At 52.0% G+C, this 24,384-nt stretch overlaps 3 protein-coding genes across 5 annotated transcripts in view; 2 read left to right on the plus strand and 1 right to left on the minus strand.

Moving 5' to 3' along the window:
• Positions 1-24,384, plus strand: part of LOC114867578 (olfactory receptor 1D2-like) — a 53,466-nt gene that overhangs the window by 14,057 nt on the left and 15,025 nt on the right. The window lies entirely within an intron of this gene.
• LOC114868324 (olfactory receptor 11A1-like) lies at positions 10,591-11,687 on the minus strand. Its single transcript, XM_029171789.3, has one exon. It carries the CDS (start codon positions 11,536-11,538, stop codon positions 10,591-10,593), a length of 948 nt encoding a protein of 315 aa, XP_029027622.1. The 5' UTR covers positions 11,539-11,687.
• On the plus strand, positions 21,365-23,528 carry LOC114867587 (olfactory receptor 10J5-like). The gene has a single exon (XM_029170398.3). The coding sequence runs from the start codon at positions 22,009-22,011 to the stop codon at positions 22,942-22,944; it is 936 nt and encodes a 311-aa protein (XP_029026231.1). The 5' UTR covers positions 21,365-22,008; the 3' UTR covers positions 22,945-23,528.

The raw sequence follows: 24,384 nt of genomic DNA on the forward strand, positions 1-24,384 counted from the left end.
TTAAAAATAAAGGTTCAGTCTGGCAACTTTTTTCCGAGATCTATCATAATCAGTAACATGACATCAGTGGTGGGTGTCCACTGATGTTTTAAAGATTCCAGAGCAGAGGATCAGTTCAGTTAAGCGGTGGCAGGTTTAATCTCACATTGTCCTCACTGCCTCACAACACTGTTATGGTTCTTTGACTGGTAAGATAAATACTGTTTTCAATGTTGAGATTAGATTTTTAGTTGCAAAACAAGTAATTTAATTACTTGTACTTACTTACTAACACTAGTAAATAATGTCTTTCCTGGTAGTGTTGAAATACTTCAAAATTAAAAGGAGAACCATGATCAACTCTACACAATCTTCACATTTCACACTCTCTGCCTACTTTGAGACTGGGCTTGTCCAGTCCCTATATTTCATGATTGTTCTATTTTTGTATGTTTTCATTGTTGGTGCCAACATGTTGCTCATTGTAGTTATTTGTCTGAACAGAAGTTTACATGAACCCATGTACATGTTTCTGTGCAGCCTGTTTGTGAATGAGCTGTTTGGCAGCTCTGGGCTGTTTCCTTTCCTTCTGCTTCAGATTCTCTCTGACGTTCACACTGTTTCAGTTCCCTTTTGTTTAGTGCAGGTTTTCTGTGTGTACACGTATGGAAGTGTGGAATTCACTAACTTGGCCATCATGTCTTATGACCGATACCTGGCTATCTGTCATCCTCTACAATACAACAAATGTATGACCTCTAGTAAGGTCACCTTGCTCATAGCTGTTATCTGGTTGCCTCCTGTTCTAGCGGTTCTTGTTTCAGTATGTCTGACTGCCTCTTTATGTCAGGAACTCGGGCGGGCGGCGGACCCACATGCACAGCACGGAGACGATATTATAATTAACAAAAGATTTATTCCTTAAGACACGGTCAGGCGGTCCAGGTCAACACAAAAAGGCTCGGCAAGAGTACAGGCAGGGAACAGGCAAAAACTCACGGTAAGTAGGTAATCCGGGGTCGGGCAGGATACACGATGCGAACAGGAACAAAACACGAGAAGCACGAACATTCAGGGAACACAGGAAACAAGGATACACTCATGGGACTCGAAACGACAATCTGGCAAGTGACTACGGGAACAGGAGGTGACTAAATACACGGGTGAGTGATTACTGATGCAGCGCAGGTGAGGATAACGACCGGGTGAAACAAGAACAGCTGTGACGTGACATGACTCGGGAGTGAAGCTAGAACACAAAACAGAGACCGGGGGACTACCAAAATAAAACAGGAAACGGAACCTGGAACCAAAATAAGACAAGGAATCAGCTAGAACAAAAACACAGATCATGACAAGAACAAAAACACAGATCATGACAGTACCCCCCCCCCTATGGCGCCTTCCACGGCGCCTACGGAAGCCCCCCCCCCAAACCAGGGCGGGCGGAGGGTGGTCCCAGGCGGAGGGACCGAATCCCTACCCCTCAAGGTACATGAGCAGGGTGGGTGGAGGGAGGACCGGGGGAGGGCCAAAACAAGAGTCCACAACAAAGTCCGCGACCAGGGAAGACATGAAGTTCAGAGATTCCGTCACGGAGGGTGACGGCGTGGCGAGACCCTGCTCAGCAGCCGCTGAGCCAGGGTGGCACTCTTAGTGCCCTTGGGCTGGACCGATGTCCCCGGGAGCCACCCCGAATGGCAACGTCCTCCAGGCGGACGCTGATCCAATGGGCTGAGGAGTCGAGGCGGACGTCGCCGCAGGAGGCAGCGCCATCCGGGCAGCAGGAGGCGCCGAGGGCAAGACCACCAGTCCGGCGGCCGAGACGAGGACGAGGCAGGGACCAGCGGCGTCCTCCTTGGCCCACCGCGACGAGAGGCAGGAACCGATGCAGGAGCAGCCGGAACCGGGCCGCCAGGAACCGATGCCGGTGCGGCCGGAGCCGGGACGGGAGCGACCCCCTCCTGGAGGTCGGCAGGAACTACGACGGGAGCGACCCCCTCCTGGGGGTCCGCGGGAACTACGACGGGAGCGACCCCCTCCTGGAGGTTGGCAGGAACTACGACGGGAGCGACCCCCTCCTGGAGGTCGGCAGGAACTACGGCGGGAGCGACCCCCTCCTGGAGGTCGGCAGGAACTACGGCGGGAGCGACCCCCTCCTGGAGGTCGGCAGGAACTACGGCGGGAGCGACCCCCTCCTGGAGGTCGGCAGGAACTACGGCGGGAGCGACCCCCTCCTGGAGGTCGGCAGGAACTACGGCGGGCGCGACCCCCTCCTGGGGGTCCGCCGGGACTGCGGCGGGCGCGACCCCCTCCTGGGGATCCGCCGGGACTGCGGCTGACGCGACCCCCTCCTGGGGATCCGCCGGGACTGCGGCTGACGCGACCCCCTCCTGGGGATCCGCCGGGACTGCGGCTGACGCGACCCCCTCCTGGGGATCCGCCGGGACTGCGGCTGGCGCGACCTCCTCCTGGAGGCGCGCAGGAACTGCGGCTGGCGCGACCTCCTCCTGGAGGCGCGCAGGAACTGCGGCTGGCGCGACCTCCTCCTGGAGGCGCGCAGGAACTGCGGCTGGCGCGACCTCCTCCTGGAGGCGCGCAGGAACTGCGGCTGGCGCGACCTCCTCCTGGGGGCGCGCAGGGACTGCGGCTGGCGCGACCTCCTCCTGGAGGCGCGCCGGGACTGCGGCTGGCGCGACCTCCTCCTGGGGATCCGCCGGGACTGCGGCTGGCGCGACCTCCTCCTGGAGGCGCGCAGGAACTGCGGCTGGCGCGGCCTCCTCCTGGAGGTGCGCAGGAACTGCGGCTGGCGCGACCTCCTCCTGGAGGCGCGCAGGAGCTGCGGCTGGCGCGACCTCCTCCTGGGGATCCGCCGGGACTGCGGCTGGCGCGACCTCCTCCTGGAGGCGCGCAGGAGCTGCGGCTGGCGCGACCTCCTCCTGGAGGCGCGCAGGAGCTGCGGCTGGCGCGACCTCCTCCTGGAGGCGCGCAGGAGCTGCGGCTGGCGCGACCTCCTCCTGGAGGCGCGCAGGAAACTGCGGCTGGCGCGACCTCCTCCTGGAGGCGCGCAGGAACTGCGGCTGGCGCGACCTCCTCCTGGAGGCGCGCAGGAACTGCGGCTGACGCGACCTCCTCCTGGAGGTGCGCAGGAACTGCGACTGGCGCGACCTCCCCCTGGAGGTGCGCAGGAACTGCGACTGGCGCGACCTCCTCCTGGGGGCCGGCGGGCGCTACGGCTCCACGGGTGACGGGGACTGGAACGACCGCTACAGGGCCGACAGGAACGGGGACTGGAACGACCGCTACAGGGTCGACAGGAACGGGGACTGGAACGACCGCTACAGGGTCGACAGGAACGGGGACTGGAACGACCGCTACAGGGTCGGCAGGAACGGGGACTGGAACGACCGCTACAGGGTCGGCAGGAACGGGGTCAGAGACAGGGGTGACCTCTACTTGGCCTACGGGAACGCCCTCTACTTGGCCTACGGGAACGCCCTCAACTTGGCCTACGGGAACGCCCTCAACTTGGCCTACGGGAACGCCCTCAACTTGGCCTACGGGAACGCCCTCAACTTGGCCTACGGGAACGCCCTCAACTTGGCCGACAGGAACAGGAACTGGAACGACCTCGACATGGCCGACAGGGACAGGAACTGGAACGACCTCGACATGGCCGACAGGGACAGGAACTGGAACGACCTCAATTTGGTCGACAGGGACAGGAACGACCTCAACATGGCCGACAGGAACAGGAACTGGAACGACCTCAACATGGCCGACAGGAACAGGAACTGGAACGACCTCAACATGGCCGACAGGAACTGGAACGACCTCAACATGGCCGACAGGAACTGGAACGACCTCAACATGGCCGACAGGAACTGGAACGACCTCAACATGGCCGACAGGAACTGGAACGACCTCAACATGGCCGACAGGAACTGGAACGACCTCAACATGGCCGACAGGAACTGGAACGACCTCAACATGGCCGACAGAAACTGGAACGACCTCAGCATGGCCGACAGGAACTGGAACGACCTCAGCATGGCCGACAGGAACTGGAACGACCTCAGCATGGCCGACAGGAACTGGAACGACCTCAACATGGCCGACAGGAACTGGAACGACCTCAACATGGCCGACAGGAACAGGAACGACCTCAACATGGCCGACAGGAACAGGAACGACCTCAACATGGCCGACAGGAACTGGAACGACCTCTACGTGGCCGACAGGAACTAGAACGCCGGCCGGAGCCGGGACGGGAGCGACCCCCTCCTGGAGGTCGGCAGGAACTACGACGGGAGCGACCCCCTCCTGGGGGTCCGCGGGAACTACGACGGGAGCGACCCCCTCCTGGAGGTTGGCAGGAACTACGACGGGAGCGACCCCCTCCTGGAGGTCGGCAGGAACTACGGCGGGAGCGACCCCCTCCTGGAGGTCGGCAGGAACTACGGCGGGAGCGACCCCCTCCTGGAGGTCGGCAGGAACTACGGCGGGAGCGACCCCCTCCTGGAGGTCGGCAGGAACTACGGCGGGAGCGACCCCCTCCTGGAGGTCGGCAGGAACTACGGCGGGCGCGACCCCCTCCTGGGGGTCCGCCGGGACTGCGGCGGGCGCGACCCCCTCCTGGGGATCCGCCGGGACTGCGGCTGACGCGACCCCCTCCTGGGGATCCGCCGGGACTGCGGCTGACGCGACCCCCTCCTGGGGATCCGCCGGGACTGCGGCTGACGCGACCCCCTCCTGGGGATCCGCCGGGACTGCGGCTGGCGCGACCTCCTCCTGGAGGCGCGCAGGAACTGCGGCTGGCGCGACCTCCTCCTGGAGGCGCGCAGGAACTGCGGCTGGCGCGACCTCCTCCTGGAGGCGCGCAGGAACTGCGGCTGGCGCGACCTCCTCCTGGAGGCGCGCAGGAACTGCGGCTGGCGCGACCTCCTCCTGGAGGCGCGCAGGAACTGCGGCTGGCGCGACCTCCTCCTGGAGGCGCGCAGGAACTGCGGCTGGCGCGACCTCCTCCTGGAGGCGCGCAGGAGCTGCGGCTGGCGCGACCTCCTCCTGGGGATCCGCCGGGACTGCGGCTGGCGCGACCTCCTCCTGGAGGCGCGCAGGAACTGCGGCTGGCGCGGCCTCCTCCTGGAGGTGCGCAGGAACTGCGGCTGGCGCGACCTCCTCCTGGAGGCGCGCAGGAGCTGCGGCTGGCGCGACCTCCTCCTGGGGATCCGCCGGGACTGCGGCTGGCGCGACCTCCTCCTGGAGGCGCGCAGGAGCTGCGGCTGGCGCGACCTCCTCCTGGAGGCGCGCAGGAGCTGCGGCTGGCGCGACCTCCTCCTGGAGGCGCGCAGGAGCTGCGGCTGGCGCGACCTCCTCCTGGAGGCGCGCAGGAACTGCGGCTGGCGCGACCTCCTCCTGGAGGCGCGCAGGAACTGCGGCTGGCGCGACCTCCTCCTGGAGGCGCGCAGGAACTGCGGCTGACGCGACCTCCTCCTGGAGGTGCGCAGGAACTGCGACTGGCGCGACCTCCCCCTGGAGGTGCGCAGGAACTGCGACTGGCGCGACCTCCTCCTGGGGGCCGGCGGGCGCTACGGCTCCACGGGTGACGGGGACTGGAACGACCGCTACAGGGCCGACAGGAACGGGGACTGGAACGACCGCTACAGGGTCGACAGGAACGGGGACTGGAACGACCGCTACAGGGTCGACAGGAACGGGGACTGGAACGACCGCTACAGGGTCGGCAGGAACGGGGACTGGAACGACCGCTACAGGGTCGGCAGGAACGGGGTCAGAGACAGGGGTGACCTCTACTTGGCCTACGGGAACGCCCTCTACTTGGCCTACGGGAACGCCCTCAACTTGGCCTACGGGAACGCCCTCAACTTGGCCTACGGGAACGCCCTCAACTTGGCCTACGGGAACGCCCTCAACTTGGCCTACGGGAACGCCCTCAACTTGGCCGACAGGAACAGGAACTGGAACGACCTCGACATGGCCGACAGGGACAGGAACTGGAACGACCTCGACATGGCCGACAGGGACAGGAACTGGAACGACCTCGACTTGGCCGACAGGGACAGGAACGACCTCAACATGGCCGACAGGAACAGGAACTGGAACGACCTCAACATGGCCGACAGGAACAGGAACTGGAACGACCTCAACATGGCCGACAGGAACTGGAACGACCTCAACATGGCCGACAGGAACTGGAACGACCTCAACATGGCCGACAGGAACTGGAACGACCTCAACATGGCCGACAGGAACTGGAACGACCTCAACATGGCCGACAGGAACTGGAACGACCTCAACATGGCCGACAGGAACTGGAACGACCTCAACATGGCCGACAGAAACTGGAACGACCTCAGCATGGCCGACAGGAACTGGAACGACCTCAGCATGGCCGACAGGAACTGGAACGACCTCAGCATGGCCGACAGGAACTGGAACGACCTCAACATGGCCGACAGGAACTGGAACGACCTCAACATGGCCGACAGGAACAGGAACGACCTCAACATGGCCGACAGGAACAGGAACGACCTCAACATGGCCGACAGGAACTGGAACGACCTCTACGTGGCCGACAGGAACTAGAACGGCGTCCTCCTCTGAGGAGCCGACAGGAACTGGAACTAGAACGGCCTCAATATGGCCGACGGGAACAGGAACGGCGTCCTCCTCTGAGGAGCCGACAGGAACTAGAACGGCGTCCTCCTCTGAGGAGCCGACAGGAACTAGAACGGCCGCAACATGGCCGACAGGAGCTGGAACGGCCGCAACATGGCCGACAGGGACTGGAACGGCGTCAACTCCGGAGCTGGCATGACAGCTTACAGCTGCCGAGCTCGACGGGGAAGACGTCGGGCCTGATTGGGTGGGGTTAACAATCGTCAGACGGGCGGTGCCCTCTGACGGGGACAAGGACGGAACTGGGGTCTGGGCAACACACGACTGATCTGGGGTCTGGGCGACACACGGCTGATCTGGGGTCTGGGCGACACACGGCTGATCTGGGGTCTGGGCGACACACGGCTGAGCTGGGGTCTGGGCGACACACCGGCTGATCTGGGGTCTGGGCGACACACGGCTGATCTGGGGTCTGGGCAACACACGGCTGATCTGGGGTCTGGACTAGGTTCGACTGGGCTGGGGCCTGGAGGCGACAGGGCTGCACCAGGGCATGAGCATGGCGAGGCTGACCTGACTGAGAGGTGGGACATGAAGCGGCCGCTGGCTGCAGGCCCGGGAGTTGCAGGGCCTCACGCAGGACAGGCTCCCTCAGGACGAGAGCGGCTGCTTCCTGGAACAGTTGTTCTCTTGCGCCCTGGTCTGCTGCCGAATCGGCGGTGTTCATGAGGTGGGCGAAGAGAAACGCCACCGGAGGAGAGCAGAGGAGGTGGACCCGTCGGGCGACGCTGTCTGGGATGCCCGCTATCAGAGAGACACAGTCAGTTAGAGAATCAAGGGGCTCCTCTGTCGGAGAAGGAGGCTGCTCGGTCCCCATGACCGAGACCGCGGGACCCGGAATCCTGGAACCGCGCCGCCGCCGGCGCCGTCCGGAGCAGCTGCGACTGTCCGTCGTTTGGGGCGCTGGGAGCGGTGTGGACCGGACCTCTGTACCGGGACCCGCATGGTGAACCGGGACCGCGGCGTCTGGAGCTTGGGCTGGAGACTCGGGAAAACACGACTGAACTGGAGAGTGAACCGCGCGCGGCTGAACTGGGGACTGAGCAGCGCGCGGCTGAACTGGAGACTGAGCAGCGCGCGGCTGAACTGGAGACTGAGCAGCGCGCGGCTGAACTGGAGACTGAGCAGCGCGCGGCTGAACTGGAGACTGAGCAGCGCGCGGCTGACTTGGAGACTGAGCAGCGCGCGGCTGACTTGGAGACTGAGCAGCGCGCGGCTGAACTGGCGACTGAGCAGCGCGCGGCTGAACTGGCGACTGAGGACCGCGTGAGAGCAGGAAATCCTCCCAGGGAAATAACCATGGAGCTGGGCAGGTTGGTGCAGGCACAACGATCCGACGAGGCGGAGAGGAGGAAACCGAAACCATACTTCCGCGGGAGAGTTATATTTGCCGTAAAAAACAAAGGAAAAACAGTCACTGACCTGACCGGAGGCTAAGTGCTGGCTGGGTCCAAGTGTGGCCAGATTGTTCTGTCAGGAACTCGGGCGGGCGGCGGACCCACATGCACAGCACGGAGACGATATTATAATTAACAAAAGATTTATTCCTTAAGACACGGTCAGGCGGTCCAGGTCAACACAAAAAGGCTCGGCAAGAGTACAGGCAGGGAACAGGCAAAAACTCACGGTAAGTAGGTAATCCGGGGTCGGGCAGGATACACGATGCGAACAGGAACAAAACACGAGAAGCACGAACATTCAGGGAACACAGGAAACAAGGATACACTCATGGGACTCGAAACGACAATCTGGCAAGTGACTACGGGAACAGGAGGTGACTAAATACACGGGTGAGTGATTACTGATGCAGCGCAGGTGAGGATAACGACCGGGTGAAACAAGAACAGCTGTGACGTGACATGACTCGGGAGTGAAGCTAGAACACAAAACAGAGACCGGGGGACTACCAAAATAAAACAGGAAACGGAACCTGGAACCAAAATAAGACAAGGAATCAGCTAGAACAAAAACACAGATCATGACAAGAACAAAAACACAGATCATGACACTTTACAGCTGTGTGGGAGCATCATAAATCAGGTTTATTGTGATAACTACTCTATCATAAAACTTTCATGTTCTGACACCACAGTAAATAACATCTATGAACTTGTTGCTGCTTCTGTCACAGTTTATGCTCCAGTGTCTCTTATTTTTTACACTTACATGAGGATTCTTAATGTGTGTTTTTCTGGATCCAAACAGACCCGACAGAAAGCGGTCAGTACCTGCACACCTCATCTGGCTTCTCTGTTGAATTTTAGTTTTGGAGTTTCCTTTGAAATATTACAGAGCAGATTTAATATGAGCAGTGTATCAAACATATTTCGAATAATTTTGTCACTATACTTTCTTGCATGTCAGCCCCTCTTCAACCCTCTAATGCATGGGCTGAACTTGAACAACATACGCTTCACGTGTAAAAGTCTGTTGTCTAGTTCCTTTAAATGCTGTGGAGGCAAATAATCGGGAAACTAATGAATAACTCAAAGTGTGAATCAAAGTTGTATTTCTGTTTTCTTTATTCTTGGAAGAAAAGAAGTATACAGACAGCAATGAATGCTCAGAATAATAAAGTGCTTAATACTTGATAATTGTTAAATGTTTAATTCGTCCTTGACATTTCCTTCAAGAAATGAAAAATACAAAATTTAAATACATTAACTGTCATTTGTGTCCACTGTGAATTCCGTTGTCTGCTGTTTTAATCTAGGACGTTACATGTTTTACAAGATAACATGTTGCTAAGTGACCATTCAACAGATTTTAACAAATAATTTTTAAACTTTTTTTTAGTGTTAAAAAAATAAAAATGAAATGAAAAAAATTTAAATAATGATAATAGTCATATCCTACAACACCCAGAAAGCATTGTGCTGTGACGAATCTCTCAAGCTACAGGGATTGAACCTACCTGCGGAGCGTGTGTTTACATAGCGCTACTCCTCCAGTTTACAGACAAATGTTTGGACATTGCTTTACGTTTTTAACAAAAGGTTATAATTTAACAGTGTGTTTTAATAATGACATAGTTTTTAAGTTGTTTAGCAGCTTTTTATTATGAATCAAAGCAGACAGTTGGAAAGCCGCAGATTCTTCATTTAGCCCAAGTCCTCTTCTTTCCTTCATCTGCTGTTAGTTACCAGTAAAAACCAAGACAGTCGTCCAAAATTCCAAAACATGGCAAAATAATAATATGCGACCGGCCAATATTACCTACAAAAGGATGAAATTAATTATTGAATTAGTATTAGAGTTGCAAGCCAAACTGATACACAAGCTAATTTTAGCAACGTAAGCCAACGCTACTCCTGACATTCAAGACTCAACCGGCATCAGCTCGTAATTTTACTCAAAATTAACAGCGTTAGCTAAAACAATAAAAGGTCAAATACACTACTTACTTAGGAAAGGATGGGATAGGATAGGATAGGACTTTTTTTGTTTTACAGCAGCAAAACAGAACAGAAACACAGAAAACAACAGTATTAACAATTTTATCATGCTTACTTAATTTAAAATGACTGGACAAACACCAGGACAGATTGCATAGATTGAATTGCACCACATTTATTTAACTTGAAACCAGAGAGGAAACCCACATAGACTGTCACAACCGGCTGGAACAACGAGATGAAAGACCCAAATGCACAGCATAAGAGATGGGAATGGAGCACAAACTTTGATGGCGTCAGTTCCAAAGACAGGAAAAGGCGTGGTCAGGCAGGCAATGGTCAAAAACAGAAGATCCTAAACACAGGCAAAGGTACCGTCAGGGACTAGGCAAAAACCGGATAAACAACGAGAACAAGAACTGGATTTTACACAGACTGGAAACCAAGGTGAACGCTGGATAGTGGTAATAACATGCAAAAATCTGGCAAACAATCAAACATCTCATTTAGATTCTTGCTATTTAAATCTGCCAGAAATCCGAAGAAAGTCTAAAAGTAGACTTTTACACATGATGCGTATTTTGCTCATGTTCAGGCCATACATTACAGGGTTGAAAAGCGGCTGGCATGTAAAGAAATATAATGACAAGAATATTCGCAAAATATTTGGTACACTGCTCATATTAAATCTGCTCTGTAATATTATGAAAAAAGAACCAAAAAAGAAGTTCAGCAGAGAAGCCAGATGAGGTGTGCAGGTACTGACCGCTTTCTGCCGGGTCAGTTTGGATCCAGAAAAACACACTTTGAGAATCCTGATGTAAGTGTAAAGGATAATGGAGACTGGAGCACAGAGTGTGATAGAAGCAGCAACAAGTTCATAGATGTTATTTACTGTGGTGTCAGAACATGAAAGTTTTATGATTGAGTAGTTATCACAATAAACCTGATTTATGATGCTCCCACACAGCTGTAAAGAGGCAGTCAGACATACTGAAACAAGAACCGCTAGAACAGGGGGCAACCAGATAACAGCTATGAGCAAGGTGACCTTACTAGAGGTCATACATGTGTTGTATTGTAGAGGATGACAGATAGCCAGGTATCGGTCATAAGACATGATGGCCAAGTTAGTGAATTCCACACTTCCATATGTGTACACACAGAAAACCTGCACTAAACAAAAGGGAACTGAAACAGTGTGAACGTCAGAGAGAATCTGAAGCAGAAGGAAAGGAAACAGCCCAGAGCTGCCAAACAGCTCATTCACAAACAGGCTGCACAGAAACATGTACATGGGTTCATGTAAACTTCTGTTCAGACAAATAACTACAATGAGCAACATGTTGGCACCCACAATGAAAACATACAAAAAAAGAACAATCATGAAATATAAGGACTGGACAAGCCCAGTGTCAAAGTAGGCAGAGAGTGTGAAATGTGAAGATTGTGTAGAGTTGATCATGATCCTCCTCTTCTGTATAAAATGTTTGTTAAATGTTTAATTGAACAACCATTATAAAGCTTTCAACATTTGTAAGAGTATAACAAAAAACAAATATGTACAGAATTTTGCCCATCTAATTTACAACAAGTTTCTTAGACATACCCAAAAAGTCAGACAGAAAACTACAAGCATGTCGCATTGTGAACAGCCCTGTGAATACCTTCCAACTGGACTCAAACACTGCTGCTGCTTTTAACTTTCACTGCGTGCACGCCCACAGAATCAAGTTACATTGAGCTGAAGTCCACAAACAAGATGGACTCTTAGATGCGTCCCAACGGAATCCAGATGTTACAGACCAGTCGACAAAACACATCATCCACTGATTACTCTGTAGCAGCAGGGGTTCCAGCATCCCCTGGGATGTCGTCCTCACAGGTGTCACACCAGCTGAGCTGTGGTCATTTGGTTTCTTGGAACTGTAATAACTGCAGGGTACTGTCTTTGTGCTTCTAAAGATCTGTTGCGGGGCTGTTTATTGAGAGACTGATACCACATACCACAGACTTTGACACAAAGCTTGGACACCCTGTCTCTGTGTTAAAAATTAGAAGCATGTTTCTTAGTACTTTCCTGGGGGTCTCTACACAATGATGCAGGACCGTGTGCTGAGGATAACCTTTTCAACTGTTTAGAGGAGTTGACTTTGTCTGCTTTGTGTTTGTTGTCTCCATTTCAGGCCAGCACTGGATTTTTTTCTGCTGTCAATATTAAATTAATAGGACATTATGAAATAAATACCTATATAAATAAGAGAGACAATTATGTAAAGTGACCATGAAATTATGAAATAACCTCAAACATTTTCTAAATTAAGCTTATTATGGTAATAATCAATATCATTATGATTATGATATTATGTTTCATTATGCTGTTATTATGAATTCTATTCCGTAATGATTATTTTCATAAAAATACCAATTATTACATCTGCCTTTTTATTTAAATCAAGAGGTTTTTATTCAAAATGTCATTTTTCAAAAGTCGGCTTTTATTGCATAATGCCCTATTTATTACATAATGCTGCTTTTTAGCAGAATTACTCTCTGTCAAACAAGGCGGAGGCAGTTATGCGATTGGCTACTCCTTAACTCAGACATAAGCAACAGCACTTTAGGTATTAATTTAAGTCTGGTGGTGTAGTATAAACCTCGAAATGTAGGTGTATGTCTGACAACTTAAGCAAAACACTGGGGGTGAATGTTGTTACAGTTGGATGTGTAAAGTAGTTTGCTGGGTAGCTCAGTTGGTAAAGCGTTGGCCTAAGGTAGAGATCAGCGGTTTGATCCCTGCTTTGGCATCAGGTGTGTCCTTAATTGAGACCCACTGCTAATGTGGCAGTAACTGGTTTTTGGTTTTTTTGTCTGTGAGCAAACTATTTAGTAGCAAAGACAGGATGAGAATTGACACATCAAAGTGTAGCAATGAGTACACAAATACACAGGTTATACAGGAAAGACGCAACGTAAACAATCTGTGACTGACTGTCTACTTCATATTACAGAACTAGAGCCATAGAATGTGAAAGCACTGTTAAATAATTATATTTAATATTATTTATTGATGTAATTAACCACAAAATACTGTAGCTCTATGATGATGAACCTACCTAATTACCTACGCTTTTGTCCGGAGCTTTAACCAAAATACCGTGACTAGGTTCTGTCATGATCCGCCACGCAAAATGGCGGATGAAGGCTATGGAAGTCAGTCTGGGCCGAGTCAGTAGCGTGAGGGCAAGGAATCTACGAAACAATAGTTTATTTTCAACTTAAACACCCAAAATGCAAAAACACAAAACACTCCTTTAGAAAAACAAAATACAACAGGAGGCTAAACCAATACACAAGGCAAACTTAACAGAACTAGCAACAGGCAAACTTAACAGAACTAGCAACAGGCAAACTTAGCGAGCTAGCAACTTGGCAAACTAAACAAGCTAGCAAAACAAAAAGAAACATACAGACAGCGAGAACGAGGAACTAATACCTTGCATGAACACATAACATAAGGCTAATACATGTCATGGAAATGAGCATAGTACATTGCATGGACGCACGGGTAAAACATGGCATGGAAACAAGGATACTACATGGCCTGGGCGTGAGGATAAAACAAACTGCTGCAGCAGTGCTGTGCTGCAGGAGTCTTTGAAGGGATGCAGAGGGGAAGTGCAGGTGTGGCAAGTTGAACTGATTACTGTGTCTACAGAGGGAAGGAGAGGGAGTGGGCATGGTCCAGAGCTGAGGCGTGGCATAGTGAGGGAGAAGGCGTGGTCCAGGGTGAAAAAAAACAACAAACAACAGGATGGCTGGCAGAGCCAGCCCAGGATCCTGACAGGTTCCTTTTTACTTTCTCTTCCCGTGTACCGCTTTTACTGATGTAAGCACTTTTTTGCTTTTGTGTGTACCTTTTTCTTTAGCGGTCCCTTAAGGGCCCTATCGAAACACAGTAGCACGACACTGCGTGAGAGAATGTCGTGAGGCTATGATAAGACTATTCAACACTACACAGACACAAATACATTATGCATGCCTCTACGTTATCTGTTAAAGTAAGGAGGATTTCACTCATGTCCTGCATCTCTAAAAACTTCCAACATTCCGTTGCATCTAACTACACAGCCCCTGAAAGATGTCCAGGACAACGAATTGATGGGAAAAGATCAGCCAATGAGCGTGCAGGTCCCACCCACCAGCACTGAGTGACAGACAGATGCATTCTTCTGAAAGCAACATTATGCAATAAATAAAGGGGCAAAGGTAAAGGGCATTATGCAAAAAGCCAACTTTGGAAACATATTTCATAATAATAAACTTAATTTAGAAAATGGTTGTGATTATTTCATAATTTCATGGTAAATGTACATAATTATTTAGGTTTGTATTTCATACAAATTCCACAAAGTTCCATAGATTATGTCCCCTAATGTGGCGTGGTAGCACAGTAAGTAGGGCATTGGCCCAAGAAACATAAGGTCCTGGTTTGATCCCTTTACAGTTTTTCTCGATTACTAAAACACTATACTATAACACTATAAATACAAGCCACTTTAACATTGTCTACATTGTCTGTTTTGTCCCAAAGATCCTCTTCCTCTTATTAATATTATATTTTTGCTTCTATTTTAGTAGTTCTATTTTTTGTGTTCTTGTGCGGTCTTATGTGGTTTTTTAACCAGGGGTCTGATAATAACCTAATTTCAGTTCTCTGTATGTCCAAACATTGTAGAAATTGACATTAAAGTTGACTTTGACTATATAATAATAGTCCAGCAGAGCATCAGACACATGTAGCAAATATGTAAACCCGTTCTCATTAGATTTACACATTTTCTCTTCCCTTTTGTATAAGAGTTAACACTGACGTCATTCAAACAGTCTAAACTCCATTGTTTTGGCTTTGGTGACCAAAGAGAAACCATCTGTTTATAACTGTTAGAAACCAGTAAAACCAGTTGTGTTTTGTATTTTACTGTCCAATTTGTTATGACTGATAAGACATGTTCAAATACTTGGTTGCAAGTTGTATTGTTTGAAGGAAAAATGAGCTTTTGCTGCATATTTCAAGTGTTTTCACGTGGTTAGAGCATTTTGCAAAAAATGTGTCATTTTGACATTGAAGCCTTTGTGTTAACTTGTGGTTGAAAAAATTGCCAGTATATTTAGTGCTAATCATTATAGGTGTCAGGGCGTTGTAGATGACGGACCCACATGCACAGCACAAACATGCTTGAGTGATGATAAGAAATGGATTTATTCCAGAAAGACAGGGTCAGAGTCAGGAAAAGTCATACACGAGTAGGCAATGATGAACAATACAATGGATCAGGCAGGCTCAGTTCCGTGGACAGACAAGGTTCGTTACCGTGCTGGCTGAGATTACAGTACCGTTCAGGCAGAGGCAGATTCGTGGAGGTGTTTCCCACTTTGACCTTGGGGTCTCCAGTCCATACTCTTCGCAGATGTTCCTGTATACTATGCCAGCCACTTGGTTATGGCGTTCCATGTATGCTTTCCCTGCCAGCATCTTACACCCTGCAGTTATGTGCTGGACCGTCTGAGGGGCCTATTTGTTCCTGGGATCTGCTGGAGCCACTCTCCCAGTTTGGGAGTGGCTCTGTGCTGTCAGGATTAGTCCCTCCGTGCTGTCTTTCAGTTTCAGTTCAGCTTTGTCCAGCCACTGGTAGCATTTGTCGATATCAGCCATTTCTTCTATCTGCCGGTGGTACATACTGTCAGGGCGGCGTAGATGACGGACCCACATGCACAGCACAAGACGAGGTTTACTGGTGTTACAGAATGACGTTTATTCCACAATGCAGAATCAAATCCAGGCAGGGTCATACACAGGAGATCTAGCCGGTTAAACAGGATCAGGCAGAAGCGTAGTCAGGGACAGGCACGGGTCAGACACGAGAGGTGAGTACAATACCAAAACGGCAGGCGAAGAATCGTGGTGAGGCAGGCGAGGTCGGTAACAAGCAGAAGCAACAATCAAGGCAGACAAGGATCAGGCAGGCTCAGAATCGGAGGTCAGAACTGGAACACGGTACACAACAAGGCAGAACTAGAAACGCTGGAAAGTGGTGATCTCACGCAACAATCTGGCAACTGGAGTCTGTGATGGGTGAAGGCTAAATACCGGTGTTGATTAGTAAACTGCTAACAGGTGTGCTGAGTGATCCGGGGACTGAACGGAGAAACAGGAAGTATACAAAATAAAACCGGAAGTCCTTTCCGTGTGAAGGGCGGGTGACAAGCCCGGATGTGACAGTACCCCCCCCCCCCAGGGCGTCTACCACGGCGCCCACGGGAAGTCCCCCTCCGACCAGGGCGGGCGGAGGGCGGATCAGGAGGAGGGACCGGATCCTGGCGCTGTCCTCGTCGCCGCTTCAGCCTCCCGGCGGAGCCCGTCCGGGGCGGGAGCCTCCGGATGTGCCCGATGGAAGTCCCGGATGAGCGAGCAGTCCAGGATGTCCCGAGCCGGGACCCAGGACCTCTCGTCCGCCCCGTAGCCTTCCCAGTCGACCAGGTATTGGAACCCGCGGCCCCGGCGCCTGCAGTCGAGAAGGTCCCGCACCGAGTAGACCGGGTGGCCGTCCACCACCCGAGGCGGGGGTGGAGGCTGGGACGGCGGGACCAGAGGGCAGGAGCGGTGGGGCTTGAGCCGACTGACGTGGAAGGTCGGGTGCACTTTCATGGACCTGGGCAACGAGAGTCTCACGGCCACGGGGTTAATCACTCGAGCGATACTGTATGGACCGATGAACCGTGGAGTCAACTTACGTGGGGAGCCCGGGAGCCGCAGGTCCTTCGTGGATAGCCAGACCTGGTCGCCCACTTCATACGAGGGTCCTGGGGACCTCTTGCGGTCTGCTGCCTCCTTGTAGCGGGCCTGGGCCTGGAGCATCGTCCTCCGGGCTCTGAGCCACGTCTGTCTGCACCGCCGCAACAAAGCATGGGCCGAGGGCACGTGGACCTCCTTTTCTAAGGACGGAAACATAGGGGGCTGGAAGCCATAAGCACACTGAAAAGGTGTCAGACCCGTGGAGGCGCAGGGCAGGGTGTTGTGGGCGAACTCGACCCATATCAACTTCCGGGACCACGTCCCGGGGCTCCTCGACGCCAGCAGTCGTAGTCCCACTTCCAACTGTTGGTTGGCCCTCTCCGTCTGGCCGTTGGACTCCGGGTGGTATCCGGAGGAGAGGCTGACCTCTGCCCCCAGCAGTGCGCAGAACTCCCTCCAGAAACGGGACACGAACTGGGGTCCACGGTCCGACACAATGTCCTGCGGAAATCCATGTAGGCGGAAGACATGGTCCAGCATGGCTTGGGCCGTCTGCCTGGCTGAAGGAAGTCTGGGCAGAGGAATGAAATGCGCGCACTTAGAGAACCGGTCCACCACGGTCATGACAACCCGGTTACCTGCCGAGAGGGGTAATCCGGTGACGAAATCCAGCGCCACGTGCGACCACGGCCGATGTGGGACTGGCAACGGTCGCAGGAGGCCGGCGGGTCGCTGGTGGGACGGTTTATGCATCGAGCATGTGGAGCATCCGGCCACGTACTCCCGGACGTCCGATTTCATAGAGGGCCACCAGAACCGTCTGCCCACCCTGAACGCGGTGCGGGGTGCCCCGGGGTGGCAGCTGATGGCAGACGCGTGGGCCCAATGGATCACCTCCCCTCTAAGACCTGGGGGAACAAACAGACGGTTGGGGGGACATGCAGGAGGTCTGGGGAGACCCTGGGTGGCCTCGTGGACCCGTCTCTCCACCGGCCACGTAACTGCCCCCACCAGGCACCCCGCCGGTAGGATGTGCTCCGGCTCCACCGGGGTGTCCAGGTGATCATGAAGCCGGGAGAGAGCGTCTGGTTTCGTGTTCTTCGAGCCTGGGCGATATGACAGGTGGAAATGGAAGCGGCTGAAGAACAGCGCCCAGCGGGCCTGGCGGGAGTTCAGCCTCTTTGCGGTCTTTATGTATTCCAGATTTTTGTGGTCGGTGTAGACCAAGAAAGGCTGCGCCGCTCCCTCCAGCCAGTGCCTCCACTCCTCCAGTGCTGTCTTAACCGCTAGCAGCTCCCGGTTCCCGATATCATAGTTCCGTTCTGCGGGGGATAATTTGCGGGACATGAATGCGCAGGGATGTAGCCTACCTCCGGCTGGGTCGCGCTGGGAGAGCACCGCTCCTACCCCCGAATCCGAGGCGTCGACCTCCACCACAAACTGGCATTCTGGGTCCGGCATGCGAAGCACAGGAGCGGTGGTGAAACTCTGTTTAAGGTGCTGGAAGGCCGACTCTGCTTCTTCCGACCACTGGAACGGAGCCTTCAGAGAGGTGAGTCTGTGCAAGGGGGCTGCGATACTACTGAACCGCCGGATGAAGCGGCGGTAGAAATTGGCGAACCCGAGGAAGCGCTGCACGTCCCTCCGACATTGGGGCGTCGGCCAATCCTCTACTGCCTTGGTTTTGGCCGGGTCCATCTGGATCCGGCCCTGTGACACGATGAAACCCAGAAATGACACGGTGCTGACATGAAATTCACACTTCTCGGCCTTTACGAAGAGCCGATGTTCCAAGAGTTTCTTCAGCACCTGGCGGACGTGACTCTGGTGTTCCTCCTCAGTGCTAGAAAAAATCAAGATGTCGTCAAGATACACAAATGCAAATCTGTTAATCATTTGGCCCAATACTTCGTTAACAAATCCCTGGAAGATGGCAGGGGCGTTGGTGAGGCCGAACGGCATCACCAGGTACTCATAGTGGCCGTTCGGGGTGTTGAATGCCGTCTTCCACTCGTCCCCTTCCCTGATGCGAACCAAGTGGTATGCGTTCCGTAGATCCAGTTTTGTGAACCACTTGGCTCCCGACAGTAGTTCAAACGCAGAGTGGAGGAGGGGAAGAGGGTAGGAGTCCCGAATGGTAATGTCGTTGAGGCCTCTATAGTCTATACATGGTCGGAGGGTGCCATCCTTCTTTCCCACGAAGAAAAACCCGGCCCCTGCTGGAGAGGAGGATGGCCGGATGATGCCTGTAGCCAAGGCTGAGTCCAGATATTCCTTCATTGCCTGTCTTTCGGCTGGTGCCAGCTGGAACAGTCTCCCCTTGGGGGGGTTGGAGCCGGGCCGCAGGTTTATGGCACAGTCGTGGGTCCTGTGGGGTGGCAGGGACATGGCCCTGGATTTACTGAATACCGCAGCGAGGTCATGGTAGCAGGCCGGCACCCCGGTCAGGTCCACCTCTTCCTGCCCAGTCCCGATCGGTGGCTCCTCCGTCTTCGTCGAGGTCTGAAAACAAGTGCTCTTACAGTCCATGTCCCACTCGCTTACCTCACCGCTTCTCCAGTCCAGCCTGGGGTTGTGCCGACGCAGCCACGTGTGGCCCAACACCACCGGGTGGTAGCATGCCTCCACCACCAAGAAATGGATGCGTTCCGTGTGTCCGTCAGCAAACTCCATGGTGACGGCCTCTGTGTGGTGGGTCACCTTCCATAGTTTGCGGCCGTCCAATGCTGTGGTTTCCACCGGCGTCGCGAGCGGGGAGGTGGCGACGCCCATCCTCTCCACCAACCTGGCATCCATCAGGCTAGCATCGGCCCCTGAATCGATGAGGACCGCCTGCTGGAGGGAATGGGAGCTGGTCGAGAGCGTGACTGTAGGCAGTGAGCGTGCGGAGGCGCTACCAAACATGGCTCGGCTCACCACGATCCTCCGTGCTCGTGGTGAGCCAGGTCTTTTAGCGGACATTTATTGGCGAAATGCCCGTGCTGTCCACAGTACAAACATAACCCCTGGGAGCGGCGTCGTCGTTTCTCTGACTCCGTGAGACGCGCGCGTCCCAGCTGCATGGGTTCTTCTGGTGATGGCGGCGTACCTGAGCTCCGCGAGGGAGAACCTCCGTCGGTGAAACACTGACCTCTGGTGGTGACTTCCGCTTTTCCACGGTGCTCTCGCTTGCTGCTTCCCAGTCGTCGGTCGATCTGGATGGCCAGCGAGATCAGTGCATTCAGGTCGTTCGGCAGGTCCCGAGCCGCTAGACAGTCCTTCACGCGCCGAGAGAGGCCGCGGATGAACACATCGCCCAAGGCGGTCGCGTCCCATCCGGCCTCCGCCGCTAGGGTCCTAAACTCGATCGCGTACTTGGCCGTGGTCCTCCCTCCTTGCCGAATGTTCACGAGTTTCTGCGCTGCTTCTCTTCCAGGCGTGATCTCCTGGAAGATCTGCTTCAACGCCGTTGAAAAGGCTCTGAAAGACGACATGCAGATCGACCCGTTCTGCCATTCTGCCGTTGCCCACGCCTCCGCTTCTCCGGTCAGGTGCGAAACCGCGTACGCCACCTTAGCTCTCTCGGTGGGAAACGCGGGAGCGTGTAGTTCATAGTGGATCTCACACTGTGTGAGAAATGCCCGGCAGTCGCCTGACTCACCGGAAAAGCGGGTTGGCGCGCCGAGGCGTGCGTCGGGTGCCGGAGGGAGAGCCGGCGGAGTCGCCGCGGGTGCACTTGCCGCTGCGGTCGCTGAAACCTGGATCGGCGCGGTGTCACCGGAGTTTCCTGACGCGAGGCGACCCACCGCCTCCACGAGTCCCGCCACTGCGTTCTCCTGACGGCGGGCGCACTCCGCCAGATTCAGGAGCGCCGCGTTGGTCTTTTCCTCCTGCTCGCTGAGCCGTTGCTCCTGGGCGGTGAGGGCAGCGCGGAGGTTCTCGATGCTGGCTGGGTCCATTTCTGGCCAGATTGTTCTGTCAGGGCGGCGTAGATGACGGACCCACATGCACAGCACAAGACGAGGTTTACTGGTGTTACAGAATGACGTTTATTCCACAATGCAGAATCAAATCCAGGCAGGGTCATACACAGGAGATCTAGCCGGTTAAACAGGATCAGGCAGAAGCGTAGTCAGGGACAGGCACGGGTCAGACACGAGAGGTGAGTACAATACCAAAACGGCAGGCGAAGAATCGTGGTGAGGCAGGCGAGGTCGGTAACAAGCAGAAGCAACAATCAAGGCAGACAAGGATCAGGCAGGCTCAGAATCGGAGGTCAGAACTGGAACACGGTACACAACAAGGCAGAACTAGAAACGCTGGAAAGTGGTGATCTCACGCAACAATCTGGCAACTGGAGTCTGTGATGGGTGAATGCTATATACCGGTGTTGATTAGTAAACTGCTAACAGGTGTGCTGAGTGATCCGGGGACTGAACGGAGAAACAGGAAGTATACAAAATAAAACCGGAAGTCCTTTCCGTGTGAAGGGCGGGTGACAAGCCCGGATGTGACACATACCGTGTAGGGGTTTGTCCTTCCATGAGGGTTCCTCGTCTTTCTTACCCTCCTCTGGTTTCTGCTGCCTGAGGTATTCACTGAGCTCATTATCTGTTGGGGCAATTTTCCTGATGTATTCATGGAGCTTAATTGTTTGAACACTGAAACAGCTAGAATCCCAGGTCAGACTCACTGCTCATAAGCAGTTGTTAAAGAAAATGGATGCTAGACAATAGGAAAGCATTTCTTCTTGTCTATGCTTACTGCAGCCCAGACAATTTAGCTTTATAGTTAGAGATTTGTAAAATTGAGAGAGTCACTGTTGATAGATTTATAATCTGTGTTCAGCATAAATCTAAAGTGGCAGCATAGGTTCAACTTTGGTATGTTCCTAAGTCAGCAACAGGGGCTGTTGTTAATGACATCAGTGCTGCTTTGGGCAGTCACTTTAAAAGCAGCAGCAGAAGTAGTTTGGACTCAGTCAAGAGGGACTTAGTAGTGTATTCATCAATGAAGATGATATTTAATGTTTATCATAGTCTTACCTCAGTAAAGTCCCGATTGTAAGAAGGTTAAATCTGGTTGTTTTGATTTATCAGCTCTTAAGAATTTTTTAAAATTAATACCATACCTTACTCTTTTTTTCCCTCTGAACAGAAAATGGTGATGAACTCTACACATGTTTCATATTTTGCTTTAGATGTCTATTTTGATTTGGGGGGTTTTAAACATTTATATTTCTTCATTTTTCTGTTGGTTTATGTTTTCATTGTGGGTGCCAACATGTTGCTCATTGTGGTTATTTGTCTGAACAGAAGTTTACATGAACCCATGTACATGTTTCTGTGCAGCCTGTTTGTGAATGAGCTGTTTGGCAGCTCTGGGCTGTTTCCTTTCCTTCTGCTTCAGATTCTCTCTGACGTTCACACTGTTTCTGTTCCCTTTTGTTTAGTGCAGGTTTTCTGTTTGTACACGTATGGAAGTGTGGAATTCACTAACTTGGCCATCATGTCTTATGACCGATACCTGGCTATCTGTCATCCTCTACAATACAACACGTGTATGACCTCTAGTAAGGTCACCTTGCTCATAGCTGTTATCTGGTTGCCTCCTGTTCTAGCGGTTCTTGTTTCAGTATGTCTGACTGCCTCTTTACAGCTGTGTGGGAGCATCATAAATAAAGTGTATTGTGACAACTACTCCATCATAAAACTTTCATGTTCTGACACCACAGTAAACAACATCTATGAACTTGTTGCTGCTTCTGTCACAGTTTATGCTCCAGTGTCTCTTATTTTTTACACTTACACGAGGATTCTCAATGTGTGTTTTTCTGGATCCAAACAAACCCGACAGAAAGCCGCAAGTACCTGCACACCTCATCTGGCTTCTCTGCTCAACTTCTCCTTTGGAGTTTCTTTTGGAATATTACAGACGAGATTTAATATGAGCGGTGTACAAAACATGGTGCAAATATTTTTGTCATTGTACTACATTACATGCCAGCCGCTCTTCAACCCTGTAATGTATGGATTGAACATGAGCAAAATACGTGTCATATGCAAAGGTCTAGTTTTAGGTTTGGCTGAAGTGTAGCTCATCATCATCATCATCATCAAAATTTAAATTTCTTGAGTAGCCAACCACTACATATTGTATTTTACCATTCAGAACCAATGTTCTTTTACACTTACTGTTGTGAATAAATACTGCTTTAACCACTGTTCTGCAGATTTAGATACAGAGGTCTTGTTGTTCACCTCACTCAGATTGTGGTTTAATGTTTACTAGTGTAAAGGTTACTTTTTTAAAATATGCAATCAATGAGAGAGTGAATTTGCTGAGGCCAGACTCAGCAGAGCTGTAAAACTATGGATCTATACAGGATATTTACTCATACTGTACTTAAACTCTTGGGGCAACTGAATAATAGTATGATCAAAGGATTTTTGTAACGTGTCAGAGCTTAAGCCCCATTGTCTGCATAGAAGGCTTACTGAAATAAAAATTGCTCCTACATGGTACGAACTACATTACTGAGCTGATAGAAAAAGAAAAATGCCTAGTTTCATAGAAAACTATAAAATACTGTAGTTGCTCTGGAGAGATTTTATGTTTTTCTTCTGTTTCTATACATTGCAAAGTGTCAGTGTAATGTACTAAAACTACCAGCTCTGTGTTTTAAAACAGAAAATTCCCAAAATATCAGAAATTTACATTTGGATGCTAAGGCACTGCAACAGTGGGTCATCATTCTACCTGACTTGCACTTCCCTTTGGACCATCATTTCACCTGTGCCCTATCAAGGTTTTTTTCCCAGGTTTGGCTTATTGGTGATCTGTCATTCTAAGCTAAGTGAGATGTGTCGACATTATCTTCCATATATGTCCCTATATTCATCTTTTCAATTCAAGGATTTAATGAGGCACTAAAACCACCTTTAGGTGTGGACATTTAGAACTGGTACATTTTAGGACTTTACATAGTCAGACTGCCAGCACATCCCTTAAAAAAAACATTTCCCCACAACACTGATTATTGACTGGTTGTTGTCTGAATGATGCCAAATTCTTACTGTAAGATGTCCATATATGTATATATATAGTTTTATTAATTTCTGTATAGCTATATATACCACTCTATTCTCACCCTCCACTTTCCAAGCTCGGGTCTTCTACCAGAGGCCAGGGGGCTTGAGGGTTCTGCGCATTATCCTTGCTGTTCCTAGGACTGCACTTTTCTGGACTGAGATGTCGGATGTTTTTCCAGGGATCTGTTGTAGCCACTCCTCCAGTTTGGGGGTCACTGCCCCCAGTGCTCCGATCACCACAGGCACCACTGTGGCCTTCACCTTCCAAGCCTTCTCCAGTTCTTCTCTGAGCCCTTGGTATTTCTCTAGTTTCTCATGTTCCTTTTTTCTGATGTAGCCATCGCTTGGTATTGCCACATCCACCACTACGGCTTTCCTCTGTTCTTTGTCCACCACCACAATGTCTGGTTGGTTCGCCATTACCATTCTGTCTGTCTGTATCTGG

This window comes from Betta splendens, chromosome 13 (assembly GCF_900634795.4).
Source record: "Betta splendens chromosome 13, fBetSpl5.4, whole genome shotgun sequence".
In the NCBI taxonomy this organism is placed as follows: Eukaryota; Metazoa; Chordata; class Actinopteri; order Anabantiformes; family Osphronemidae; genus Betta; species Betta splendens.

What these genes read in the sequence shown, in the direction of transcription:
- LOC114868324 (XM_029171789.3), bottom strand. Translation starts at nt 11,538, where the DNA reads ATGATCAACTCTACACAATCTTCACATTTCACACTCTCTGCCTACTTT.
- LOC114867587 (XM_029170398.3), top strand. Translation starts at nt 22,009, where the DNA reads ATGGTGATGAACTCTACACATGTTTCATATTTTGCTTTAGATGTCTAT.